At 47.4% G+C, this 15,878-nt stretch overlaps 6 protein-coding genes across 6 annotated transcripts; 2 read left to right on the forward strand and 4 right to left on the reverse strand.

Annotated features, from left to right (window-relative positions):
* Positions 1 to 1,417: 1,417 nt before the first annotated feature.
* Positions 1,418 to 2,596, forward strand: MGYG_05846 (D-xylulose reductase; the record flags this gene model as incomplete). Its single annotated transcript, XM_003171251.1, has 2 exons — positions 1,418 to 1,540; positions 1,670 to 2,596. Coding segments are annotated over 2 exons (1,050 nt in total), but the record flags the coding sequence as incomplete, so codon positions are not given.
* Positions 2,597 to 2,962: 366 nt separating this feature from the next.
* MGYG_05847 (GTP-binding protein ypt4) lies at positions 2,963 to 4,216 on the reverse strand (the record flags this gene model as incomplete). Its single annotated transcript, XM_003171252.1, has 4 exons — positions 2,963 to 3,801; positions 3,871 to 3,905; positions 3,985 to 4,049; positions 4,154 to 4,216. The coding sequence occupies 4 exons, from the start codon at positions 4,214 to 4,216 to the stop codon at positions 2,963 to 2,965; spliced, it is 1,002 nt and encodes a 333-aa protein (XP_003171300.1).
* A 1,538-nt stretch (positions 4,217 to 5,754) lies between these two features.
* On the forward strand, positions 5,755 to 7,776 carry MGYG_05848 (hypothetical protein; the record flags this gene model as incomplete). The annotated part of the gene is made up of 3 exons (XM_003171253.1): positions 5,755 to 6,114; positions 6,166 to 7,561; positions 7,676 to 7,776. 3 exons carry the CDS (start codon positions 5,755 to 5,757, stop codon positions 7,774 to 7,776), a joined length of 1,857 nt encoding a protein of 618 aa, XP_003171301.1.
* An 886-nt stretch (positions 7,777 to 8,662) lies between these two features.
* On the reverse strand, positions 8,663 to 11,659 carry MGYG_05849 (hypothetical protein; the record flags this gene model as incomplete). Its single annotated transcript, XM_003171254.1, has 2 exons — positions 8,663 to 11,533; positions 11,603 to 11,659. The coding sequence occupies 2 exons, from the start codon at positions 11,657 to 11,659 to the stop codon at positions 8,663 to 8,665; spliced, it is 2,928 nt and encodes a 975-aa protein (XP_003171302.1).
* A 1,974-nt stretch (positions 11,660 to 13,633) lies between these two features.
* On the reverse strand, positions 13,634 to 14,509 carry MGYG_05850 (hypothetical protein; the record flags this gene model as incomplete). Its single annotated transcript, XM_003171255.1, has 1 exon — positions 13,634 to 14,509. One exon carries the CDS (start codon positions 14,507 to 14,509, stop codon positions 13,634 to 13,636), a length of 876 nt encoding a protein of 291 aa, XP_003171303.1.
* A 288-nt stretch (positions 14,510 to 14,797) lies between these two features.
* On the reverse strand, positions 14,798 to 15,487 carry MGYG_05851 (hypothetical protein; the record flags this gene model as incomplete). Its single annotated transcript, XM_003171256.1, has 1 exon — positions 14,798 to 15,487. One exon carries the CDS (start codon positions 15,485 to 15,487, stop codon positions 14,798 to 14,800), a length of 690 nt encoding a protein of 229 aa, XP_003171304.1.
* Positions 15,488 to 15,878: the final 391 nt, after the last annotated feature.

The raw sequence follows: 15,878 nt of genomic DNA on the forward strand, positions 1-15,878 counted from the left end.
CTCTTAGACTCTTTCTATACTAATTTTTACCTATAAGTAGACTTCCATATAGGTAGGTTGGGTGGTTATTAGAGTCTAATAGGTTTTACCCGCCAAGAACTATCACCCAAGGGAGCTCTTTTAAACCCACCCAGAACCTAAAGGTGAAAAATCCGAACCACCCAATGGGTACCTATTTAAACCCAAAGTTTAAAAATAATGCCAAGCCCTAATTAGTAATCTACTAGTGTAGTTAGGTAGGCTTACTAATTATCTATAAAAAGCGCCAAGCGTAGTATTTTTACCTAATTTATTCAATTTATTAGAATCTTTTTAAAAGAAGGACTTATTATAGAGATAATACTTGACTCTATTTTTAAAATCTCTCTAATAAATTGAATAAATTAGCTAAAAATATATAAAAAATATTACTAGACCTCAATTTACTAGTAAATTATATAATTGCCAAGAAATGCTAAGAAACCCAATGGTTACCTATTGGGTGCTTAGATAGGTAAAAGGGTATCTCTAAACCCACCCAGGGACCAAGATAGGCTCTTAAAAACCGCCCAAATTGACCCATTCAACCACCCAAACCCATTCACCCAAGGTTTTGACCCGCCCATACGGAAGTCTAGAAGGAGGGAATTAGAAGATATTAGAATAGGTAATTAATTATAGAAGGGATTACTTAAGGCTATAAATTTTATAGCAGAGTTCTTTTATTTAGTAGAGGATAGAGTAGTTTATATAAAGGAGAAGGGATAGATAATAGAGAAGGGAAATATTTATACTATAATAAATAGATAGGGGGTAAAATAAGAATAATAAAATTAGAGGAAGATACTATATAATACTACTTTTTTTACTTTTAGGTTTAATCTAAATAATATACCTTATAAGAAGAATAGATAGAGAAGATTAATATTTATAAATAATAGATATACTTTCTTATTATTAAGGCTAGTAATATAGAAATTTCGAATTAGATAACTTATATAGTTAGAGGTTAAAGTATAAGATAGAATATATATTTATAAATAAAGGGTATTACTATATACTAGGTATAGCTAAAGTACTAGATATATACTATTTTAGTAACTAATTAGAGATAAGAATTCTAACTAATTATCTAATTTATAGCTATTTTTCAAGGACCTATAGGCTATAGATATAAATATTTTAACCCACTATTTGGAATACAATAGTCTTCGCTTCGCTCCGACAATTAAGACCTAATTACCGCCTATACCGCCTATACGGAAGTCTACACTAACTATTCTCCTATACTTTACGAGCTCGTTCGGTATAGTTAGATAAATATCCAGCATGGCACTGAATAGCCCAAAGGTTAGAAGTCTCGATCATCGTCCATGAGTAAATCCGCCCGTTAGAATGCGAATTTCGCGGTTGGTTAACACTCCCCTTTTTCTCACAGAATCTTTCATTTGTGCTTGACGGTATAAGAAAAGTCAAGTTCGAAGACCGGCCCGTACCAGCACTGAACAATGCTTACGACGTCCTGATAACCGTGAAATATACAGGAATATGTGGCAGCGATGTAAGGATGGCTGACTCTTCCCTCTTGCAAAGTGATAGAAGAGGGAGTTGGATGCCTTGCCTTCTCCATCTTGTCTCCAAATACAGTTGCAAGTCATTGTTACTGACTGATATACATGGCATCCACTAGGTTCATTACTGGGACCATGGGTCTATCGGCCCATTTGTGCTGAAAGAACCGATGGTACTCGGTCATGAGTCCAGCGGCATAGTTGCTGAGATAGGTTCGGCTGTCCAGTCCCTTAAAGTAGGCGACAAGGTGGCCTTGGAGCCAGGAATATGCTGCCGGCGATGTGAGCCCTGCAAGAGTGGGAAGTACAACCTATGTGTTGACATGGCATTTGCAGCAACCCCTCCATATGATGGAACTCTTGCAAGGTACTATGTTTTACCAGAAGACTTCTGCTACAAGCTACCAGATACCATGGATCTAAAGGACGGTGCGTTGATGGAGCCGCTCGGGGTTGCTATCCATATCACTCGCCAGGCAGAGGTTAAGCCTGGTGATACGGTAGTAGTCTTTGGCGCTGGGCCAGTTGGCTTGCTGTGCTGTGCTGCTTCAAGGGCGTTCGGAGCAGCCAAAATCGTCGCTGTTGATATTCAGCCAGGCAGGCTGGAGTTTGCAAGCAAGTATGCTGCCACGGGGGTGTTTCTACCTGGAAATGTCTCGGCAATTGAAAACGCAGAGAAGTTACGCTCAGAGCATGAGCTCGGCCGTGGTGCGGATGTGGTCATCGATGCGTCGGGTGCTGAACAGTCGGTCCATACTGGCATCCATATCGCACGACCGGGCGGAACGTACGTACAAGGCGGCATGGGGCGAGACGAGATCAGTTTTCCTATTATGGCTGCGTGCACAAAGGAGTTAAACATAAAAGGCAGCTTCAGGTATAACAGCGGCGATTACAAACTAGCTCTGGAGCTGGTTGGCTCTGGCAAGCTCAGTGTTAAAGAGTTAGTGACCAAAGTGGTCGACTTCACAGATGCCGAACAGGCGTTTTTGGAAGTGAAGTCCGGAAAAGGGATCAAGACACTCATCGCAGGGGTAGAAAACTGAACAATATTGCTAGTTATCTACTTAATAAGCTCCAATACGAAAAAGGGTCTCGGGTAAAGGTGTCAGAGTTATTCTGCGGAATCAAAGTAACCCTCCAAGCCACAATCGGATTTTGTTGGCCCTTTCCAAATATTGCTGCTAGGACATATAAGACGGGGGGGGCTCCAAGATTAAATATGATGCTAAATTCTTTGTATATATCAGGATCAGGTAAGATCTAGTGAACAGGGTATCATGCAAGCAGGGAAACAGCAGTCAATGAAACGAGGATTAAATAGTGTTTGCGTGCAAAAGGTGGTGAAAAAAGACAAAAGAACACACGGAGAGAGCGAAGAGAACGAAGTAGGCCCTGGACGAGGCTCAGGGCTAACAGCATCTGTTGTTCCGCTGACGTGGGGGATTTGAACGGAAAACATCTTCCCACTCTCTCATACCCGACGACCATGCGCCTCTCCTGGGCTTCCGTTTCCGGGGTTGTGTAAGAGAGTCGTCAATTGTGATACCGCTTCGGATACTTCCCCCATCACTAGTTCCATATATGCCACCATCGCCATACTGAATGCCGCTCTGAGGGTCATCGGGGTCAATTTCGCCTAGTTCGATTTTAGTAAGGATTATTCGGGCCAGCCTGTTAAAAAGTTCGTCGACGTTATCCCCGGATAAAGCAGATACTTCAACCGCAACAGGTATATTAGACTTAGATGCCCATCTTGACGCTTCTTCAAGTGAGACATCACGGCCCTCCGAAGAGGTAGTTGCTGTCAGCCTGGTCCCTACTCCGGGGCTACCTATTGAGCGAAGAGATCCGCCAGAATCAAAGGGAAACGGCGTCTGTCTACTTGATGTGCTTGATGGAGTGGCTGGAGGTCGAAGGGGGTCATCCCAGTATTCCTCAACCGAAGCCGAATCTGCAGCTAGGTCACTCTTGTTTCCAGCCAGCAATACTGTCAGGTTGGGAGAAGCCAGAGCACGAGCGTCCATTAGGAAGGTTGGGAGAGCGCTGAAGGAGGAGTGGGATGCAACATCGTAGACGAGAATGGCCCCTGCAGCCCCTCGGTAGTATGACCGAGAAACCGACCTGAATCTCTCTGTGCCAGCGGTATCCCACAGCTGGAGCTTTATTCTCTTCCATCTCGACCCCGACCCAATTTTGACTATCTTGGAAGAGAATTCGACGCCGATTGTCTGTGATGACAGAACCCGCCCTGGCCTGAATGTTAGAAGACATGGCGCATTCACCGGATTGAGGTAGGAGGATCGAGCAAGGAGCGTACATTCATTCTTCACGAATCGATGCAGTAGACAGGATCTATTGGCACCAGCACATGGGTTAGCATAACCAGCCCAAAGAAGAAGAAAAGGAGGAAGGGAAACCGGTTGAAACGGACTTTCCAGCACCACTAGGCCCTAGCAAGATCACCTTTGCCAGATAATCATACATGCTGCCGAGCTCCTACGTAGCCAAAACACGTTAACAGCGCCCTCATTAAGAAGAGCTTCACCAGACGTCGGCTTCATCGCCATGGAAAGGAGGTTACGGCTCGACAGCTATCGTACCTGGGTACGGTCCGGCAGCGAAGGGATCGTGGAGGCATTGGAAGAGGCCCGCTGGCGCGCCATGCGTTGCGTGTAGAAGTTATTTATTGTCAAAAAGGATCTCAGGCCCAGGAGAGCTGGATAACCAGTGAGCGGCCGCGACAGCTCGCAGGCCTGTCTCCTCCGTCTGCGTGTCTTCGCTGCGCCTGGTCGGCGTGTGGTTTGTTCGTGTCCTTTGGGAGCTTTGGATGTTGTCGAACAGCTTTTGACGTCAGTCAGACTGACATTTACACTAACTAGTCGGTAAACTAGTTAAATCACTACTCCGTACACTAGCAAGGAAAAATAAGGAGGCCAGAGACATCGTCACCACCCACGGACGAGGACGAGCGTTGTCTACGGAGTAGAGTAATGAACTAGTTGTCGGTGCCATGCTTGACCCTTGACGGAGCGGCTGTCTCGACCTCTTCTCCCCTCTGCCTCCCGCTCTCCTCCATGGCTTCCCTGTACCTAGTTCGGAGTTGCCCAGGCTGTGCATACTAAGGCTACCAAGTACTCCGCGTAGGTAGTTATATGCACGGGGCCGTGCGATGGGACAAAACCGATAGCCATAAGCAAGAGAGGCCCTCGAGCAGCCAGATACGCTGCAACTAGTTAGCTGCCTCAGTCGATATCCGCCGGCAGCGTTGGCAAACTTGACCGTCTCAGATCGCGATGGGCGCGCATTCGCAGCAGGGCAAGCCACATATCGGACCGTTGTCGTAACCTCGCAAGGCCATTGGCGCATAAACCCTTCGTTACGCAAGGTCGCCTTGATTCCTGTCCTCAGTCACAGCCGCATGCGCGACGTGGGGAAGAGGGAAGTTTTTCACACGATCGACAGGCAGAGCTGGCGGCTTCAGTGGCGTCTTCCTTTTGCCCCCAGAAACCCAAGAGAGAGAGAGAGTAAGGAAGAGAGAGAACGAGAGAGCGAGAGAGGCTACTACTGCATCCCTCAGCGGTTCGTGTGCTAACTATCAACGTCGAACCCCCCTGGTCCCCGGCGTGGAGACCAGAGCCAGCCGTGTTTGCGGCCTCGTTGTTCTCAAGAGAAGAAAACAGCCTGGAGGGAACCCCCTGGCTAGCGAGCGTGCAGTCTCTGGGCTCTTCGTATTCAGCTCTGCTCGCACTCAAATGGCACCTCTGACCCGCCATCTGCCTCTTCCGTAACTACGGATGCAAGTCATCAGTTAACAGGATCTGGACGTGCGATCCCCGGTCAGCGCCCGGTGCCGACGAGATATATATTTTATTGCACTCCGTGTACGGGCGCGAGAGGATTGGTAGCTAGCTAGCTAGTCAGTCAGCCAGCCAGCCAGCTACTGTTACAAAGAGTGTCTTGATCCTGGGCCGATAACCTATCTTGCTCCAGCTGAGCCTTCATGCTTCAGCCTCTCCACACCACCAGCAACGCTTCAACTCCAGCGTTTCCCTTAGTTTGTTTTTTCAGTGTCTGAAAGTTTCTAGCCTGAGTCCTTGAGCCTTTGAGCCCTTCCAAGCAAAGGAGTTACGGAGTAGATACTTTATATACCCTGGTTGCTGTGTTCAGCCCTGAAAGTGGGCACGCCCCAGACACAATCGCAATGGCCATGTTTTCCGTCCCATCTTCAAATCACAACTTTGACATTCTCTCTACAATGTCATTTCAAGAACTACCGCACGCCTCTTTGCTTACCGGGCTCTCAGCTGATGGAAGTCAGTTGCCTATGGGCGGTTTGATGGTGTACCCAGACTACGACGAGCAAGGGAGAAAACAGCTTACTGGAGACAGTAAAGACAAGGAAAATTCGGCTGGCAACGTCCAGCAGAAACGGAAGAGTATATCAACAAGGGGTAATTTGCGCCAGAAAGGAGAGCGGGAGACCAGTACTGTATCGATGTCAAATGAGACCAAGAAACGCGGACGCCCAAGGGTGGACTGTCCTGATAGAACGGCTGCCGAAGTAAGTCTGATATCTGCGTCAAGATTTATACCTGTTAACGCCATTGAATAGCGCCGTCGGACCCAAATTCGACTTGCTCAACGAGCGTACAGGATGCGAAAGGAAACCGCAATCTCGTCCCTAACCCAGCGTGTCACGGAGCTAGAAGCAAACATGCAGGAGATGAGGGAAGCGTTTCTGGCTTTTAACGACGAAGCTGTGAGAAGCGGCGCCCTATCGGCATATCCAAGGCTGGCACAGCAGCTGGAAAAAACGACGAGGCGGGTCATGTCCTTGACCCCCGAGGCCCAGGAGGGAGGCAAGAGTCCCGCGAGTGACCCGGATGAATTACCAGCGCCCACAACAACCGCGGAAAATGCCAGTTATGTTGCTTTAAACCATACCCCAGACGCGTATGCCAGTGACGAGCCGTGCCCGAATGCTCCCGACAAGTTGTGCTATTCAAGCGCCGAGCCTTTACCATTAAAGGGCGGTAATGACCTCTTATACATGGGGACTATCCCTACCGATACTACCCAACTTTATGGCCCCACGATAAATGATTCTATAACTTCTATCAGTATACCTCCAGTCAGCGTTCCCACATTCGACAGGGCTGGGTTTTCAACCTACGCTATCCCTTCTCCTTGCTCTAGTGGTGCATATATTTTCAATCGCGACCTACCTATTACGTATAGCCATCAAGAGTCTAGCTTTGCTCGTCGACTCCACCGCCGCTCTCTAGAATATGGCTACGCTTTATTAACAAACCCTGGAACTCGACCGGAGCGCCTGGCCCACAAGTTCAGGCTCACATTCTACCTGACCCTGCGAAGCCATCTACATAACTCGTTTACTACCCTTCTACAAAGAAGCGCAAATGAGCCCCTGGAGTTTATAGAAAAACCGCACTTCTGCCTTGGGGGTGCAGGAATGCATTATCCTCGAAGAGATGGTCTCGGAAATAACATATTTCCCCCAAATATGCAATCCCTGGAACGTGTCTTTGGAACCCTCCTCTCTCAGCTAGGAGAGAATGAGAAGGTCAGTACTGTGCAAGAATTCATCGAAAAAACGGGGCTCGGAGGCACCTGGTTCGACTGCCATGATGTGGAAGGATATTTGAAAACGAAAGGCATCCACTTGGGGAGCCTTTCTACCTTCATCGAGATTCCTTCGTCGCTCGTTGCGAACTCTCGCAAACTACTAACCTCCAATAAATTCATAAACCCTCCTGGTTCTCAGCCCAACGCCCAAGCCACGGCTTCCTCCATCGAAGTCTCGTATCCTTCACCAAAGAATCCCAGCAATTATCCTTGTTCTGGTAGCAAATCGTCTAATATGCGCTCGCTGGGGTTCGATCCTCAATTCCTACCTCCAACATCCGCTGTTGACCAAGCCGTGAACATCAGCACAGGAACTCACGGGCCACGAACGGTGATTATGGACGTTGAGAAGTTTACCACTCGTGAGTTAAATACACCAACATGTTGTTGTTATCTGCTGTATTTAGTTTATCTTTTTTTTTCTCGTTTTTCACTCTATATGCTTCACGTAACTTACTAATTGATTATATGCTTAGAGCTAGCAAGTCGATCAACCTGCCTTGGGAGAGCACCCGGCTTCAGAAAGCAGGATGTTCACGCAGCCATCAATGCTGCTATCTGCACGCCTGATGTGTGACAAGTTTTACCATCACACGATTATTCAACCATTTGGACTCCTTGATACCCACTTGCAACAAGGCCACTCTCAAAGCTCTCTCTTATCACAAGGTCTACTATATCTATCTACCACTTACCACGCAATTTTGAATCCACGTCTGGCGTTGGACACTTCAACCGAATCCGAAACAATAAACGCTTGATGCTATCGCTCATTTGTAACATTATTTATCTGCCTTTTCTTACTTCAACTCGAGACTCTATACTTTCTTTTCCTTTTCTCCCTCTTTTTTTTTTTTTTTGCTCCATTGCAGAGGGGGTAAACTTGAAACCGAACCTCTTCTTTCCTGGGCATCGAGATTTCAAATATTGCATAGTTATGTTAAGATTGACGGCTGAATCGATATCGTTTAACTCGAGTTCCATATATTAAAATATACTTATTGGCCGGGCAGTAATTAGGGAAACAAGCTGTAAAACACAGCGGTTTTAGGACAGTTACATTATGTCTTTATACCATGATATTAAATTGAATATGGAAAGCTTAAGGAGGTGAGTTTCAAACATCAAAACAAGTGTAAAGCCCGAAAAAGTGTGCAGCAATAAATAATTCGCATCAACTGTATACAGTATGGAAGATCCAACCCAGTTCTAAACAAATCACACCAATACAACCCGTATCATTCCGTAGCGAAATAAAAAAAAAGCACTGAGTGAGCTTCATTGGTCATAGGTGTCATTATCCATAAGTCAATTATCTATCATAAGGCTCGTCAAATGTCACGAATTTTTTCGGCTTCTCTTCTTTCGTCAACCATGTATTTGATCTAATATATCGTAATTGAACGGCCAACGATTGAAAAGCAGTTTGTTTGGCTAGAAGTATTTTTTCGGGAGCTAGTTACCTAGTGGTGGCGTTCCCTTAGTTGAACAAGTGCGGTCCATCCAGCACAGCATGTCCGCGACATCCTATGATCGCACCAACAGCACTTGATGACAGACTGGTTGAGGAATGAAAAACGGGAGAAGGTAGACTGAGGGTATGATCTGCTGTTGTTCATCCCGTTTGAGTTCTCCTTGCTGACATGGTTACTAGTGCCGCTCAAATTGGTACTGGCCCTTGCCTCATCATCCATCTTATTTGGCTGAGGACCGGATGGGTCTGTGATACTTGACCATCCTGCACCTCCTTCCTCAGAGTCGGGGTGTCTAGGCTTCTGAGTAGGTCCTGTTACCAGCTTATTCTTCAATGCTGCAACAGTGGGAAACGCAAGCTTAGCATAGGCATCTGATGGCATGTCATGCCAGAACTTGCATTTACAGCATATTACAAACATCTTCGCAATACGCTGACCCGAACTAGTTGGGCGACTGCCTCGAGATGGGCCGCCGGGGTTCCCGCTGGAAACCCCAAGTAAGCTAGAAGAGCTTGAAATTTGATCCGACCCAAGCCATGGCTTGCCTACCGGCCTAGTAATGGGGCTATTTCCTTCGTCTCTCATGTTCCTAATAGTTGGCATACCCTTGGGCAAAAGGCTATGGCCTGAGTTCACGTTCCCAAATGGAAGAAGAGGGGAGTTTGAAGCACTTTGAGTTCTGGTATTACTGGAGGGTGGTTTCTCAACCGGAGGAGTGATTGAATTGACCCCAGCGGAACTTGGTCGCTTCTTTTTAAGTTTCACCTCAGTCTTGCCTAGTGACGGACGAAACTTGTTGATGATATCAATCGAATTACGACGTGGCTTTGGTGTATTTCCATCGTTTGCAACTACTTTTTGCACGCCATTCCCCTGTGAGATATTGCCATCTTCTTCACTACGAGCAACTTTTGGCTTGCCATCAGATCCAGAAGGTGCCGCATTTGCAGAAGTTTGGCGTTCCAGATGATCCTTACTCAAATTTTGCGAATCATTCGTCGTGGCTTCCGCGCTGAAATCAAGAATTGCTTGTTTTGCGGGAGGGGTATCTGTGTCATTTATAGCCGCCTTTTTCGCCTTACCGGGCCTCAGAAAACGATCAAGAGAAAGTCGACGGGTTCTAGTTGCGGTATTTGGCTCTGTGGCAAGTTGATGATGTCCTTGTATGGTGGGGGAAGTAACGATTGGCTGAGTTGTAACCCCAGAGCAGATCTGATTGGCATCGGCGTTGCTTGTTGCCGAATCCTTAGATCCTGGGCTGAGGAGAGGAGGGCCTGATAATGGGGATGGCCGTAGTCGCGCTGTTCGGCTGAAATTAATAGTCGTCTTTGGTTTATTGTCCTGTTTATATGAACCCGAGCTACCTGTTGGCATACCATCGATAACCACAGCTTTGCCAGGGGTGTAAGGGGAATCTTGTGTATCGGTTTTAGATTTGCTGCTGACATCAGATTGGTTTTTCGACTCCGTCACCGGGCCATCGTAACGAGGAAGGTCTACAACCTCGAACAAATCCCTGGGCTTCCTGGTATCAGCTTGTGGGGATGCACGGGAATCAGGATTGCGGTTGATTTTCTTGGATATATTGGGGGACCGCTGTTGAAGAGATGACTGGTCTACCTTTTTGGGTGTTTGGCCAGCATTTTCTCTAGACCTATCGAAATCATGTGTAGGGGTTTTGGGAATTTTGACAAAGAAGGACTGGTCCAAAGGGCTACTGACGTTGTTCCTCTCTGGCTCAGCTGTGGGACTTTTCCGCGAGGAAGCAAGCTGTGTTCGTGACGGAGCACTTGGGCCTGGTGATTCGTTGTTACTTGCGACGGGGGCAGGTGCCGGCCGTTTCTTACTACTACTAGGTCCGATAACAACTCCTCTTGGTGACCGCGAGGTCTGACCCTTCTGTGCCGACAGATCATCTCCCGGCTGGCGTAGTGTGCCTTTCGATTTTTGATCGTAAGTGCTAGCCTGGCCACCTAGGCGTTCAGGGGAAATCTCGGGATTTTGGCTCGCCTTCTTGGCATAAATAGTCGGATTTGAATTCTGGTCATTGGTATCCCCAGTAGAGTGTGTCCTGGCTACCGAACGGAGATCTCCATGCTTCTTGACCGTGTGTAAAGAATGCCTGGGAGTATTTTCCGTTTGTGCTTCAGAGTCAGATACATGGCCCCTTTGTGCAGCTGAGTCCTTGGTTTTGGATTTCTTTGGCCACATTCGGGGAAGCCAAGTTCCATTTTTTTGTTCTCTTTTTAAAGAGTCCAGAAAAGAAACCCTCTTCTGGCCTTCGGTGTCAGAGCCTTGGACTGAGCTGGCTCGAGAGGATCGGTTCGACCAGAACGACCTGAAGGAAGATGCTGTTGAGGGACGCTGCATACGGCCATTGGCGCTCGAGGCCCTGCTGGAATTAGCTGGCGGAGGCCGCTTGGTTAGCCTCCTCGGCTCTCTCCGAAAAGCTCCGTCAGAGTTCTTCCTCGATTCCTGTTCTAGTTTTTGTTCCAGGTCTCTCTGGTCCTTTTCTTGCCGTTTCTGATCCTTCTTTCTTCTTCGTTTCTTGTCACCGGCTCTGGACCATGAAGGGGACACACAAATCTGAGAGCTGATCGATCGCTGGTGGGCCAGATCTTCTTCTTTGGGTGGCTCTCCAGCTCCATCGGTATTGGTCTTATTGACATCATCATCATGACCAGATTCATTCATTCCTTCTTCAAGGACCTGAGGTTGTGGTGTTACATCATCGAGCGTCTTGATGATAGTTTTATCCCTATACTTTGAGCTTGGTGTCCTAACAACCGAACGCGAGGACAAGGACCGTTGAATGAAGTCATCGACCTCATCGGGGAATTCTAGTGCATCTCGATAGAGCTTTGTAGGTAATTAGAATATATCAACAGTTCGAGGAGAGGAACTGTAAAAGGGAAAAGCTTTACTTACTTCCAAATCATCATCGGATATGGAATCTCGGTCATAAAGCCCTTCCTGAAGAGCCATTGTCTGTGTATCATCCACAGGTATTCCCATTAGTAAGGTGGCCAGTCCTGTTCTATTGGATTTCTTCTACGCAGCCACCCACAACCTGTTCCTGGAGTTCGCTCGGGTCGGAAGAGAGGCGCCAAATACCTATGCCGACGTGGAAGCAAACAAAAGAAGGTAAAAGGTAATGGTGTAGAAGGCGAAATGAATCCTGTTCGAGGATTCATGAACAGATTCACTGCAACAAGCAGTACAGTGTAGTATGGAAATTACAACGAGAGAGTAAGAAAGAGAAGCATTGGTATATAGATGAAACGAGAGACTAAGCAAGAAGTTTCCGGAGTCGACGCTGCAATCAAGGGAGCCTGTGCTAATTATGATTTGACAAAGGGGGCCGTGTGGGAATGCACAGCTCCAACATTCAAGGCCAGGCCATCTCAGATATAGATTGCAAGGTGGCAGCGGGAAAACGGAAAGGGGCTTTTAGGAGATGCATTTAGGCAAGCTTATAAAATGCTAAACTCATGGGAGGATATAGAAGTTGGTATAGACCCTATATTTCACCATTAGTATGTATAACGAGCCCGACGGGAGGACGTCTCAAATATTAGGAATAGCGCAGCGATGGCAAAGGGTTCGGTCTCTCAAGCAAGAATAAGAATACCTTGTCAGCGGCGGGAGCAGCAGCAGCACCTCTTCTTTCCCTCTATACTCCGTACACGTAAGTCAAGCCAGCTTATCTCTAGCTAGCGATCGAAGACTCTGCCTGTTGCTGCAAACGGGTAAAGCGAAGGGGAGAGAGGCAAGCCAGTCAAAGCCGGCTAACCAGCCACTTAACTACACCCAAGCCAAGCAGAGAGGACGGGGGGATCAAACGTGAAACACAACACACGAGCGACAAAAGAACCGGCTCTCAAGTTTGGATAATGATAGTGTAAATGAAGGCTCTCTTTCTCTCCCTCTCTCCCTCTTATATTCCGCTCTCCATCAAGCCGAAGAAGCTGTTTAAACCGATATGTAGCTCAGCTCATCGTTCGTTTTTGTGTCTGAGAAGGAAAAAGAAAGAAATAAAAGCGGCGTCGCGTTTCGCCACCGCGCAAGTTCCGTTGATTAGTCACAGTCGACTTCTTCATCAATCAACTCGTCGAAAACACCTGGCCAACAGCAGCATCATTATCATCACCATCTACTCCGTATATTATTTATCTTTACTGACGCAGCTTGTTCTCTGGCGGTTTGCCGAGTAACTAGAAAGTGGTGCTAGAGATTTCAGGGAGCCCTGCGAGCCGGTACAGAGTACAAGAACGCTCCTTTCCTCGTCAACGAGCTAGAGACGCAGGAGGCCCCGAATCGACGTGTATCAAACGGACGATCCTGCAGCAAAATCTGTACGAGTTGTCCATCCTGGCATCGTTACTACCTCTTGGCTCAGTATCCATGGTGAGAAGTAGACTTATGTACTGACATTCCGAGTGCTAGCTCCTCGATAAATATAAGGATCGGTTAGTGAGGTGAACTCGGCCCTGGGCCAGGATCACACCTACTTACTCCGTACCGTCTCCTGATTCGGGATTGATGTCACACAATTAACAATTAACAGCTGCCAGGGGAATGATGATATTAAAGAGTGTAGCGCCACAGAATAAGCAATCATGGCCATGGTTACATTATGTCTACCTAAAATATGCAAGGGAGACCGCAAGTGGCGCTTCTCTTTCTCTTGTCAAGGGTAGCCTTTTTACCCTCCTCAATCACTTCAATTATCTAGGCGGGGGTATGCACTGTGTGAAGTTGGTCTTTTGAGGGGCAACTGCGCGGCATATCCAGAAGAGACGACCACCACGAGGACAGCACATCAACACTGGCGACTGTTGATGGGTTCAGTCGGGTTTTCCAGCCACATCACAGCAAGACACGCAGAGGGAGGCCATAAAAATGTTCTGTGCCATGGTTTCCCACTCATAGTTATACCCCGAAATAACTCATCTTTATTCACATAAATCCCTGGATATCCCATGAGCGTTCAGAGATCTCTTTAAACGCAGCTCGGCCAATAATAATATCTGCCTCCATTGGTCCCTGGCGTGGACGACCACATATCTTTTCAAAGGGAATAGTCATGTCTCCTGATACCCTCGTAACTCCTCCTTCGTGGGTTGCAATGACCTCCTGCTTGATTGAGCCGATTGGCTGATAATTGCGAGTTATAGGGCGAAATGGTGGGAAGTCAAGTTCCCAGCGGCCGAAGGTTATCCTGGGAGTGTCCCGTTCAAGTTTGGCTGTTATAACGACACATGTCCGAGACCCTTCGGCCTCAAGCCACCCTTGGGCATCGATGGCAAGCTTATTTTTTGATTCCGACAGCCCTACTTCTACGGCAAGGGTGGGCCATTGCATGTCATTCGGATGTTGATGTAGTCGCACAACGCCACCGTCGCATTCTTTAACGAACTTCCTAGTGGTAACGCGGAAAGCAGTGGTAGTCGTAACTTCGTCCCGGATGCTCATGCTTTCGAGTTTATCTCGGATAGCTTTCAAAATGTTTTCGGTTAGGATTCCGTGGGCTAGGTAAACCATAGTTTCAAGTATAACTATCCTCTCGCTGGGGTTTGCGGTGAGATGAGGGCCGTGGTCTAAATATAATTTATCAAAGGTTTTTAAGAAGGTAGAAGGCACAGATTCTACAACTAGGAACGGGCTCTGGGAATGATCCTCATAACTCTTCCTTGCCTGGTTATCAACAACACTCTTTAGACTTTTCATAGTGGTATATTTGATTCGCGGTGTTCCTTCAGGAAGCCCAATCAATAGCTTTGAGGAGACCGCACCTTGCGGCGTTGCTTTGCTTGCCATGCTTGAGGGAGACATTGTGTTGTGGAGAGGGACACAACACCATCAGTGTGTTTGTCTGTATGGTATCTAGAAACATGTTTGCAAAATGCAGAGTGCAAGGGGTATAAACATATATACCCCGTAATTATATACATATTAGCTAGAGACTTTGTCTATGACGTCAGGCCAGACATTGCTTCCCTTGGGTTCGATATTAGGCGAAAATTCGTTGCACGTTTGCAGCAAAGAATCAGATATCTACACCTGCTAGGCTTCGCCACACTTTATTTCAACACTTCTATTATGCCGCTCCTCGTTCAGGGATCATATATAAGCTTCCGCAAGGCAAGGGTGGCGGAATTCACCAATTTCTATCTTGCGCCGAAGATCTTCAATGTCTGGGCTTCGCGCTCGGATGAACTTATCAATGCGTCTATCGAGCCAGCGATCCATGCTATGGCAAAAAAACTGCCGCATGAGATGGAGCTGGCGATCTGTCCTGTTGTATAGGAACCTCCGCATGGCCTTCTCGTATCTTGGAGAGCATGAAGAAAAGATTGCTTCTTGATATAGGATAGCCTCGGCCTCTTGGTAAATTGCCTTGCATGTTAGGAGAAGTGGCAGAATATTTAGGGATGTGCCGTCAGTTATCGGCGAAAGACACGGGTGTATCACTTGAAAATGTGGGATAAGAGCATATCGTAATATGCGCCGTTGCACCTGTAAGGGGAGACGGAAGAAAGGGAACTGCCCTGAATGTTCTACACACCCAATGTTGCCCTCGGATGCGAGCCCTAGCTGGGCGGTAATCGCCCTGGCAAGCTCATCAGCACTCGGGAGCATTTTGCCATCCGAAGTGAATACAGGCCCTCTGGACGACCTCGCGGGCAAATATTTTGTCTGGTATTTGCCAATTGTGAAGACTTGCAACAGTCTTGCTCGTTCAACAGGGTGACTCGGAAGCTTGAAGTGAAGTATCTGGAGCGAGCCGCAGTCGCGGAAAACCAGATCCATGACATTCCTCCACTCGCAAGGAGGGACCTGCCATAGGTATGTGCTGGGAGAATGCAATTCAACTTGTATACGGCGGACTAATCTGCGCTGTCTCGTGGATATTCTATCCAGAAACGTTGTGATTGAGTGTCTGAATAAGATGCCAAAAGTGACATTTGAATAAAGAACCCTTTCCCCCTCGTCCCGAAGCTGGCGACATGTTCGAAGAATGGATAAAGCACAAGAATCATGGGCCGTGGTCCGAGTCATTTGGATATCAATAGGTTCATGTTCGTCTGGATAGACAGGTTCGTGTATGTTGCCTCCGCTGCGACGCAGAACAGAGGACCGCCTTCCCCTCGAGAACAGGACAAGAAATAAAACCTCGTCTCGCAGCTCAGCAGGCAGCCCC

The sequence above is a fragment of the Nannizzia gypsea genome, genomic scaffold (assembly GCF_000150975.2).
Source record: "Nannizzia gypsea CBS 118893 supercont1.5 genomic scaffold, whole genome shotgun sequence".
NCBI lineage: Eukaryota > Fungi > Ascomycota > Eurotiomycetes > Onygenales > Arthrodermataceae > Nannizzia > Nannizzia gypsea.